The sequence below is a fragment of the Pieris rapae genome, chromosome 24, assembly GCF_905147795.1.
Source record: "Pieris rapae chromosome 24, ilPieRapa1.1, whole genome shotgun sequence".
In the NCBI taxonomy this organism is placed as follows: domain Eukaryota; kingdom Metazoa; phylum Arthropoda; class Insecta; order Lepidoptera; family Pieridae; genus Pieris; species Pieris rapae.
The window spans coordinates 4,408,639-4,420,956 of NC_059532.1; the positions used below are offsets into that span (position 1 = coordinate 4,408,639).

Here is a 12,318-nt window from a genome sequence, read left to right on the forward strand (position 1 = left end):
CGTATTGAGGTGGTTGCACTATTCGTTACATCTTCAGTAAATAAATCACTATATGTTTTACATAAGTCTTTGATATTTAATGAATTTTCATCGGACATATGAAAAATTAATATTTCATTTTTTGGTAAAATTAATTTTCTTTCCCTTAAATCGATTAATGCCTCTATTTGTTCTATCATATCAGTACCCATAAGAATGTCATATTTATTGCTAAAATTAAATATATAAAACTTCATATTACCCTTATCTACTTCGCCAAAATACTTTTTCCAAAAAGGTGTTTCAATTAATCCGTCATGATGTGTTACACCATGTGAAGTACGTACCGTAAATTTTTCTGGCCTATAGTATTCGCTAAAGTTTTCCGCAGCTTTTTTTGTAATAAACGAACGTTGACTACCGGTATCTATTAAAATTTTTAATTTTGGGTTATTCGTTTCGAAATATGGTAAATATGATTTAACATGGTTAAATTCTATGACTCTTTTATCGGTTTCTCTTTTGGTTGAAAATTTTCATTTTTATTAACACTAGGCTGTAAAGATTCTAGAAATGTTATATCATATTCATCGTTATATTGTTCATGAGGATATTCAAAATATTCGTCTTCCCCTACATTTTCGTCATGGTAATAAACTTCTTCTGCTACGACGCCTTTCCCTAGGTTAATTTGGCCTGGTTTAAGCTGAGGTGCTGTTCGCATTGATACGTCAGCCGTTTCATTTTGAACTTTACTTTGATATCTTTGAGGATAGTTAGGTTGTTGGTTCCTAAAATATTCGTGTTTAGGTCTAGCAAATGCATTATTTGGACTCGGTGTCCAAGAATAATTTGGTTTATTCAATGGTATTCTTTGTTGTGTTGGTGGATACATATGTCTTGCGTTGTGTACATTATATTGTCGTGGATACTGATAACTAGGTCCTGCTTCATCATGTATAGGGTAGCTAGGTCTAAAATTTTGTTGTACGATTTTTGGTGGAGGTAGGATTTGTGAAAACTTTTGTTTTATGTTATCAAATCTGCCTTCCGCCTCTAATTGTAATACCCTAGTTACTGTCTCCGAAAAACTACAGTTAGTTACTGTATTTTGGTCATGAAAAGGAAGATTATTACGTAATGTGTTCTGAGCAACATCGACATATGTTATCATCATATCCTCTACTCTACTCCTATCTTTAAAAATATGCATTAACCTACTTTTTATAAAGAATAATTTATGCTTTAATTCAAAAATTAACTCACCAAACGTAGTTTTTCTTTTTAAGTTTATTATTTCTATTAGCAACGTTTTTAATTCGCGATTATCCCCACATTCTTTTTTTAAAATTTCTTCTACATTTTCCCATTTAAATTCATGGTCCATCATACTAACACATTGGGACGCTTTGCCCTCTAATTTACTAATTAATAACATAATATTCTCCGGGGACTCACCTCCCGCGAGCATTAACCATTGTTTGGCCCTATTTAAATAATTATACAATGTATTTGCGTCTCCATTATATGATGGGACGTACACTAGTAATGTTTTAGGATCCATTACTTTTAATTCCCTTTTTACTTGTGTCTTTAAATTATCTAATGAACTTGGCACACTATGGAGCAAACTAGAACTTCCCTCAGTACTAGAAGGAGGGTGATTCACACCACTATTGCTAACACTTACTCTATTATATACAAAAGTCGGAGGCTTTAAAAAGAAAGGAATTTTGACGGGATTTATAATGCAAAGGTACTTACAGAAGACCTTGTAGTAGTTCCCGGAACATGTCCTTCTTCTTTCTTCCTTTTAAATATTTTGACTTATTTATTTCTGTGATTCCCAGCGATTTTGTTTTTGAAAAAACTTCGTAATTTCTTAGCCGTTGGAGTCAACTGGATCGATGATCGCGTTGTTAAATTATTTTTAATTTATAATGCGACGAGAAATTACACTGCTGGGCCCCACGTTGGGCGCCAGTCAAAATATCTCAACCAGTGAGATATTTAAAAAAAACTTTATTTTTAATGATTACACTTTTAATAAGAAAAATATTACAAAATTATTCTAAAGATAATAATAGCTTAGTGCTAGGTGGTGATGTGAATGTCGTTTGTCGTGGTCTCCAACTTATATAGTGTAGGTGCGACGTCTGCGGGGGTAAGATGCCGGTGGTCACTGGTATCATTCTCACAATGCATCATTATTTTACAATGCCTCATTAAAATTAATGACTTAGGGTGTCATTCCAGGGTGTTATGATCCTCGGTAGTTTATCTTTATGAGAAGTATCAGGATTCTCAATGATAACATCGTTATTATTTCTTTTAAAAAGAACTCTAGTGACTTGGGTGGCTTCACTCGCGTTCCATCGCTGCTAAATAAGCTGTAATGGGCTGTATAGATCTATATTAAATGCACAATGTATTCAAGGTATTTAATTGGTTAAGCATTAATGCTGTATTGGTTAAAATCGCTTCGAAAATTAGCCATTATTTGTAAAAGTAAATGACAAAAAAAAGTTATTGTGGGTTATCCATAAGAGATAGACATATACCATCACGGACTTTTCTATAGACCTTTTCAATGTGTACAATACTTAGTACATTATTTTGATAAAACTCGTAGGGTTAGCCTGCGTTTTCAATGTAAGCGGAAAAAATGTAATTATTTACGACATCACATTAGAAACCTCAAAAATAACAGTACTTCTCCACTATTTAATGGATGTTATTATACATATAAATCTTCCTTGAATCACTCTATCTATTTAAAAAAACCGCATCAAAATCCGTTGCGTAATTTCAAAGATTTAAGCATACAAAGGGACATAGGGACAGAGAAAGCGACTTTGTTTTATACTATGTAGTGATGTTGACTTACATGTCTACAATACTAATAAATAAAACTAATGTTCAGTAACAGTCTTAGTGTTTAATCATGTTGTGACACAATGTTCTTGTGTCAGAGATACCGCATAATCTCTATATATAAAAAATTCTCGTGTCACAATGTTAGTTCCCATATTCCTCCAAAACGCCTCGACCGATTCCTGTAAAATTCATTATGCATATTCAGTAGGTGATCGGCTACTATATTATTGATAGGGGGTGTCCAGCCCAATAATTTATTTTTTAGACATTTTTTTTTTGTTTTTATTTTTTTTATACAAAAATATATACAACCCTTAATTTTCAATTGTTTAATTAAAAGCTTATGACATGAACTCTGAGGTTCATATAGAGATAAATTCACTTCCTAAAAAGTTTTCATTCCGGAAAACCAAACAGTCTCTGGGGTAGCATAGTAAGATGATCCATGTTGGTATGTACTAAAGGTAGGCTAGGCATTAAAGAGAAACAAATTTCATGGGGGCAGCTCTAGTAATATATAACAGTACCCGGAGTTGAATATATTCGATATTGGGTTGATCGGTTTTAAAGAAAGCCTTGTTCTATCTATCTTAAAACTTATCGGCTGTTTTGCTGGGTGCCTAACCAACTTAACTTAACTTTCGTTATATTTTATCTTGTATTTCTTTTGGTAACATTTATGATTAGCTAATTAGTTTGTAACATATAGATTTAGTACTATATAATTGGTAAAATTTAATAAAGAAATAGCAATTTTGTATTATATGATAGTATTTATGATAAAAGTTCCACACGAATTGGACATTAACATGACTATTGCATTACCATTACTGACACGCATTAGAAGTGGCACATTTGTGGGATATTATTGTGGTTAGTGGGTGTTTGGTGCCTTTTTAATCATGTCTAATGTAATTAAAAACATTGCGTCATAGAGAAATAATACTTATATAAGCATTTTTGCAGTATGAATCGCGTCAAGTTTTACAACCACAAAAAACCATCCCGGCCGTTTGAATAATAAAAAAATATTAAAAAGCCGTAAAAATAATAACAAACTTTAATTTAATTATTTCAAGCAGTTCTTAAGTTAATTGAATTAGATTAAATAGCTTGCGATATTCTAATAAATAGAGAAGAATTATATAAATTCTACTATTTATACTGTAAAAATTAGTATTAGAGAATTTCCAGTAGTTTAGGTAATCATTTTTTTTCACTGTTTGTCATCAATGTAACTTGCCAAATAAAAAATATAATTGTAGTTAACTCTAATATACCTAATAACTAACCTTAAAATGTAATTATTAAAATATATTATTAAAAGGCATCCTTTTATTCCAGGTTCCGAAGTTACTGGCAGTAATTTGAATAGATATATATTAATAAGTGTTTTCGTCTGATATGAAAATGAAAAGAAAACATAGTCTTACAAAAATAATTGTTAAAAAACTAATAAAATGTGGGAGAAATTTCTGTCTACGCACAAGTGTACATGGGTTGAATCATGTGGCCATGCCGCATCGTCATTGGTGTGAGCGGTAAGATTTGTTTTTGAAGTGAACCTTTTTAGGCGCATGGGGGTAATTTTTTACGCAACGTCACGAAGACGTGCAGCGTTTTTGTCGAAGAAAAGAGAAAAAGCGATTGAGAACGAGTGAGAAAGGGAGATCGAGATGTATTCGTTTAGTACATATTTAGTACCTTTAGATGGCAATTCTGTCGCATGACGTCGTGTAAAACACTGTTCTTTTGTTTATTTATATTATCATTAGCACGTATACAGTGTGTGAAAAGTGTGAATATAGCTAAACAAATACATAGAGTGATCACTGATCATTTACTGGTACATGATCATCTATTGGAGCTTTTACCTGAGCAAATTTTAATGTACAAAGAAGTATCTGAAAGAAAGAAAGAAATAACTTTATTAGACACAAAATACATTAATTGTTTCTATAAAGTAGAGTGCACTGGCCCCCACACTAGGATTCCCTGTGTTGTGGGCAGCCAGTCTCTTCCTTCTTCTATCTATCTATCTATCTTCTTCGTCTATCTACTTCTGACATGTGTACTTTGTACGCACGTGTTTTTTTTTACAAACAAGGTCCACATCCTAACCAGGCAGATATGTGACTGAGTGGCTAAGCAACAGACATTATTAACTGAAAGAAGTTTATCCTAAAATATAAATAATAAATTGGATAATATTGCAAAATTTTATATTTTTCTACCCGTATATAGTAATAAAATAGTTGTAATATTTTCAGTTTGCTTTGGACCGCTATAACTATAGGCGCCGTATGGGCAGCTTTAAACCTCTCACTTGGGCAATTGCAACGCTATAATGACAACCCTACGGTGGTAACACTGGAAAAGGATTACCGACGATGGCAATACAGCTTACCAGCCATTACTTTATGCCCTGGGGTAAATTAGTCTCCGCTACTGCTAGAGTAACATTAATTAATATTTTCTTAGCTTACGTTCTGACTTATGACCAATTGCAGAGTTTTACTGCGAATTTTGTACATGTACATTCTTTACCAGTAACATGCACTCATGAGGGAATTTTATAATCCATATAACCAAGGGCACATACATTTTTTATAGATATTGATATTGTTACGAGCTAAGGGATCGAATAGCCGTAGATTTTTTCAAGGATTTATTTTCAATTAAATCTACAAGGAATTTGTTTAGACTAAAAAAAGGGAATTACACACTGATATTCACTAAATACACATACACAAAATACTGTCATTAATCACTTAATTAACGGACACTTCACACAGTACTTTATCACTTGTGTTAACTTTATTCGCACTTTTTACTTGAAATGAAAAGAAGTTCTATTATTTGCTAGTAATTAACTTAAATTCAATTTCAATGATTTTTTGATCTCTTTACATCACCTTATAGTCTATAAAAACGTCACTGGATTAAAATTATTAATAAAACTTCAATAACTTTATAATAAATTGGTTTACGGTTCCGAAATTCATTAAATTTGGAAGTTAATTTATAACGTTAATTTCTAGAATCGAACTGATCCAATTAAAATGGTAAAAGCAATTAAAAAACGATGGAATCTGGGCCCAGACGACAAAAGATATCCGTATTACGCTAACTTCGTTTTAGCCGTGGCCAATTCGGACCTGTTCCATCTCCAGGAGTATGAGAAGTACAAAGATGATGATAGTCTTGATGTAGACCTTTTTGAATTGGCTGTAGAGGTAATTTATTTATTTATTGACACTTCGTTGCAGTACTTATAATACTAATAAAAAACACAAATACATCTTCATCAGGTGATGCCAGAATTTCTGATGAAGATCTCAGCATCACAGCCAGTAACCTACAAATGGGTACCAGTGATGACAGAGAGTGGAACGTGCTATGTCACCAACTCCGTGGCAACCGCGGATTTAGCTCTTATGTTAGTATTGAAGAACATACAACGCGTTGTATATGAGTTTTTATAAGTCTGTTATTATGACTCGTATCTTTAACGAACGATAAATCTATATAGTAATTGTATAAGATATTGTATGGTTAAAGTCATACAAATAAAGCCAATCATATCTCATTGAAGACAGTTAATTAATCAATTTTTATCAGTTTTTAATTATTAATATTATGTAGGTTAATAATATAGTAGATACTTTATTTATATATTTATTGATATATACTAAAACAATGTGTATGCTTAAAAAATACAAGAAAATATGACATCACAAATTTACACACATACACAAACTAAAGAAACGACCATAAAATAAAATAAAATAAAAAATAATAATAACTAAAACTAAAAGATAAAAATGACAGTAATAAACACACAAAATGAAAACATAAACCACATTAAGAGCATGCCAAACAAGGTAACGTTATTTTATGGCTTTATATCGATTGATTTTATATATGGGATTATTTAAATAACTTTTAAGTAATAAATTAAGTAGTATAGCCCCAAAAAGGCACACACCTAAAGTTAGAAATTTTTTAATCTAAACTGCGATTATTTCTCAGAAAATTGCATCCAAATTCAACACATCAGCCAATCACCTGCCACTATTCAGACAGCGTTTGCTATGTTATATTTGAAGTGACGAAAACTTCATATGTGAGTGACTTATTCATTATCAAAGAGAATAGATACAAAACGAAACAAAAAATCGATTTGTCTGTAAAGTCGGTTAAATGACGATAGTTGAACGTGACGTCATAAGAAAATACTGATGGAATTGTTGCATTTTTCAAAAGAAAAGTTTAATTTTATTTGTTTGATAGATTTATCACTTAACATCATCTTGAAGGACCAAGAAAAGAGCGTACCAATTCTTAAAAGGCCGGCAACGCACTCGCGAGCCCTCTAGCATTGAGAGTGTCCATGGGCGGCGGTATCACTTAACATCAGGTGAGCCTCCTGCCCGTTTGCCCCCTGTTCTATAAAAAAAAAAAATATTTTGAATGGATATAGAGGAGCATAACGCGATATCCTGCTTCAGTATGGTAGGCACTGAAGAGCGAACCAATTCGAACTTTCATAAAAAATAACATTAGTTCCTAGAAGTAACACCATAAATCAGTGGCGCTACAACCTTTTTAGATCTAGGCCTACGATATCTGTTTCTGTGGTGATCAGCCTCCTGTGCCTGACACACGCCGTCGACTTGTTGGCTCTAAGGAAATTTCGGTTTCCTCACGATGTTTTCCTTCACCGTTCTAATGTTAAATGCGCAGAAAGTCGATGGTGCACAGCCGGGGATAGAATCTATGACTTCAGGTATGAGAATCGCACGCTGAAGCTACCAGGCCATCGCTCTTTGCTCTGCTCCAATAATCCATCAAAAAAACCTTTTAAAATTTTGGTTTGTAAGGAGTTAAATGGTATAACTGGTTCTCCAGAACTTGAATTATGATTTCAGTACCACATTCATTCACCATACGACGTGGCAAAGATGTCAGACAGAACTGGCAAAGTGTATCCATCATTAAACCGCTTCATAGAGCTGACTGTGACAGAAACTCGTACTGGGCATGGCGTAAGAGAACTGTCTTCGCGACGTAGAGCCTGTCTTTATCATGATGAGAGCGAGGAAGGGAGACAGGTATATACGTTAAATGTTTAATACTTCGTGTAACGCAATCGAACCATGTTATGTATTTATAATTTAACAATAATGAGTTTTGTTCACGCACTCCAGATACTTCTAGTCCTCTCTGTTCACATTTTTTGTTTCTCTTTTCTTTCCTTACCGCTCCTAATCCTAAAACTGTTTTCCTTCTCTTACTGTTCAATTTTAGGAGCCATTATTCATGCTCCCACGCTGGAGAGAAGATTTGTAAGCTTTAATGATTTATACAGAAAAAATAAAACTTCAAGTTTCTGTATATATTACTAACATATGATGTAAAATTATAAGTTATTATTTTAGAAGGAACCCTCTACACGGACCAGTAGTCGTTCTTCTTTCACAATTGGGGTCACTGCTCCGTTTTGGTACTTTTTTTAACGTCACTCATGTCCATCTTGAGGACTCCCCATATATTCTTCCAAGGCCATTTTACATTAGATAAGCCACCATGACCCATTAAAAACCGTGGGCCATTTAAGTATCGCAAAGCTAGGAAATGCGGCCAGCATTAAGATACACTGTCACAGGGACTAAACATCTAAAATTTGTTTTTATTTTCTAATTAATGAAGTGACAACGTCTTAAAATACTATCGCACGCACGAAAAAACATGATGCATGCAAAAAGTCGACGGCGTGTGTCAGGCACTGAAGGCTGATCTGATTGTCTTGTATTCATATAATTATCTTCTATATTAAATAAATATTTTCCAGGTGTATAGCACACAAATGTGTCGTCTGTCGTGTCGCAGCCGCCTCGCATTGAAACTGTGTGGTTGTCGGCCATTTTACTATTTTTACGAAGGTAAAAATGAACGCCTGTAATTAATTAGCCCCTAAAAGATATTCTGGAAAAATACTGGATCGTTGGAAGAATCTACGAAGACAATTCATAACTATAGGAAGTTTTTTTATATATTTAGAATAAGTTTAATTCAGTATTTTCGTCGGCAGCGGGTCCATTCTGCAACCCCAAGGGCATGTGGTGTTTGTCGCAGTACAGCAAAGTATTGGCTAACTTCGGAGGCATCAAATGCAACTGTCAGGCCTCCTGCCTTCACGCTGAGTTCAAAGAGAAATTCGTGGAGGATAAGATATGGTATCACATCGATATTTTACTGCTAACTGAGGTTTAAACGAAATCTCGCCTCTAGTTATAAGTAATCCAACAGCTTATACATACATATACTACATACATATACAATACATATACTTATATATACTTATACATATTAATGAGACAATGCAGAATATAAAACAGGAAAAAAGCAATATACAAAGATACAAAAAAATTAAATTAAACTGAAATTTAACATTTAAAACAACAAATAATACTTAGAATTTAAAGCTACTTAAAATTAGAGCCTTCTTCAAGAACTTCTTGACATCTTTTTTTTGGGGTGGAAAAGATCAATGTCCTAGTTCGATAAAATCCGAAACATTGGCTAATCATGCAGGTAATTCGAGTTCGTACGAGGCACACGGAACAATATTGTGTATCTTGTCGCATGAGGAATTTTAAATGAAATTAACGATAGCAAATCATTTCAGATACTTTTATTACACATTTATATCTATATCATTATTTTTATGTATCTGTCTGCCCTTTTGGCAGAAGGCTACCTCCAATTCTTGCTTGTACAGTGCCAGTTGCCACTCTCTGCCATGTATTCCCTTGCACCTTCTAAAATGACATCTTCTTCGGATATTATGCTTCGTAAACCAATACTTTCCTATTCCACTTTTCACTTGCTCTTGTCACCGCCATTTCCACTTAAGTTTATTTAGATTCTGTTATGCTCAATTTTTTTATGTCATCTTGAAAAAAGGGCTCGAGAGATGTACTTCTTCTGTTACGACTTTTAAGTATGGAATTTTTTATCTCATGTTATTAAAAACTGGCAAAGAACTGGCAGTAAATGTAAAATTAGAAGCATTTAATGTTACATTTTTTTTACGTTCATAAGTGTACATTAAGTTACCTACATAAAAAAATTATGTTGAATTGAATGTTTTTTTATAGAACAGGGGCAAATGGGCAGGAGGCTAACCTAATGTTAATTGATACCGATGGACATGGACACTCTCAATAATCTGCTAGTACGCTCTTTTCTCAAAGGAATAAATAATTGACTTAAACGCAATTTCGGCTCCGTTCTTACTCAACAACAGTGAAGTATCTACAACCGTGGCTAATAATTTACGCCCCGGTCAGTTATTACATAGCAAACAACATACAAAACAAGATGAAGGATAATTTTACATTAGTAGCGCTCCAAACTTTGCTATTATACAAACCACAGCCGTTTTCAAATGAACCATGTTTTCGATTGTATTGGTTAAAAAAATTGGAACTTTTAGGGGCAAAGGACCATTTCAAGACCGCGGTGCCTTAAGACTGTCAGTGGAGGCTCCAAGGACGCGCTACACACGCGAAATTGTCTTTCACTTCGAAGATTTAGTTGGTACGTCTTGATTTTATGAATCCGATATATAGATCTGTAATGTATATTTTTTGGGTCCAGTTTACCTTCACCGTTTGATGTTAAATGCGCACATAGAAAGAAACTCTAATGGTGTACAGCCGGGGATCGAACCTACGACCTCAGGTAAGAGAGTCGCACGCTGAAGCCACTAGACCAACACTGCTCATAACATGGTCCGTCTGTATTTTACGTATGTTTAGATGTAAGGCTTGATGATGATGATTCCTTTATTTTTTCCTTCAAAAATATTTGTGATAAAAATTGTCGTAAAAATAAAAATTTACAGTGTCATTTGGAGGCGCAGCTGGCCTCTTCCTTGGAGCAAGTTTCATCAGTTTCGTGGAAATAATATACTTTGCGATGGAGAAATTATTCAAGTTTTTCTCGAGGGAAGAGGAGATACAACCAGTGGTAATCATTACGTTAAGAAAATTGTAATAACACAAGTTTTTTTATATAATTTGCCCCCGGGAATAGACAGTAGACTCACCCGGCAAGAAGGCTTCTTTCGGCGCGATGGAGAGAAAAATGATGAGAGTGAATTTTTACGATGCGCGGGCGACACCTGACATCGTAAAGTTAGGTCTTGCATGAAAATCGATAACTATGTTCAAGTATTGTTATATTTAGAACTCGTATTTCGTAACAGAATAAATAAATATTATTTTGGTTTTTAAATCAATTTCATATACGACGGTGATAGTATTTACTAATAATTCTATTATTTCATTAATTGTATTATTTATCGTTAATAATTATAATAAAAGCCCTCTATTCGCTGACCATTTATTTAGTTTAAATGCTGTTCTTAGCAAACAGTAATATTCTTAAATCTAATATAATGAAAATAATAATTTATCTATCTATTATGTTTATGTCACCTGGGTCGAACACCTGATTTCTTTTTTTTTATTTTTTTTATAGAAGAGGGGGCAATGGGGCAGGAGGCTCACCTGATGTTAAGTGATACCGCCGCCCATGGACAACAGGGTTGAGTACCACTGGCATGAGAATAATCCTGTGATGTTTGGTTTTTGGTGGTTTCAGATAAAACAAAAACGCCCGTACGAGGAGCGATTAGAAGAAATAGAAATCATGCTAAAATCCCTTAATTCCCGGCAAATATCTTAGCTAAAAGTAGATTTTAAAATAAATGATGACTTTCACCAGTATAATACGCGTAATAAAACTAATTTGAGTGTGCGACCAACCAGGCTCCAGAAGATAAACCACTCCTTATATGGAAATTGTATTCGTTTTTACAACAAACTCCCAAGCGAAATTAGAGAACTATATCAGTAAATAAATCAAAGCCCTTGTTAAAAGTAAATTAATTAATAAAGCCTTTTATAAATGTGACGAATACTTAAATGATCCTAATCCTTGGGATTGATTTGCTCCAGTTCAAACAAATTGTATTGTTTGAACTGGAGCTATTGCTTGCGAACTGGTTGTAAATGTAAATTTACTATTAATTTCATTTGTTTTTTTTTTGACGTTCCTAAGTGTACATGTTTACCTATATGAATAAAGATATTTTTTTGAGTTTGAGTTTGAGTAGACATAGACATAGACATATTATTTATAACAAACAAAACACACACACATAAATACACAACACAGCAGTAATCAAAGAGAAAAAATTAAATAAAAGATATAAAGAGAGGTATATTATTTTTTTCCCTTTCCCCTTCGGTCCGTCTCAAGCATATATTGCGTGTGTGCTGTGGCTGTAAATGGCCCTGGCTCAGCATTATGCTGAGGAGCAAAGTGTTCCACAGCGCTGGTCATTCTGCCAGAGACCACATCAGCTAGTTTGCGCCTCAATCGTAAAAA

The 12,318-nt window shown here is 33.6% G+C and overlaps 1 protein-coding gene across 2 annotated transcripts; it reads left to right on the forward strand.

The window, feature by feature from the left end:
- Window positions 1–4,273: 4,273 nt before the first annotated feature.
- LOC111000510 (pickpocket protein 19) lies at window positions 4,274–11,697 on the forward strand. 2 transcript variants are annotated; one of them, XM_022269965.2, is made up of 11 exons: window positions 4,274–4,397; window positions 5,127–5,286; window positions 5,898–6,092; window positions 6,168–6,295; window positions 6,889–6,982; window positions 7,788–7,970; window positions 8,711–8,801; window positions 8,951–9,095; window positions 10,358–10,461; window positions 10,769–10,893; window positions 11,530–11,697. In XM_022269965.2, exons 1-11 carry the CDS (start codon window positions 4,372–4,374, stop codon window positions 11,611–11,613), a joined length of 1,335 nt encoding a protein of 444 aa, XP_022125657.2. In that variant the 5' UTR covers window positions 4,274–4,371; the 3' UTR covers window positions 11,614–11,697. The 2 variants fall into 2 exon arrangements, with proteins under 2 accessions (XP_022125657.2, XP_045489633.1); XM_045633677.1 differs by lacking the exon at window positions 7,788–7,970.
- Window positions 11,698–12,318: the final 621 nt, after the last annotated feature.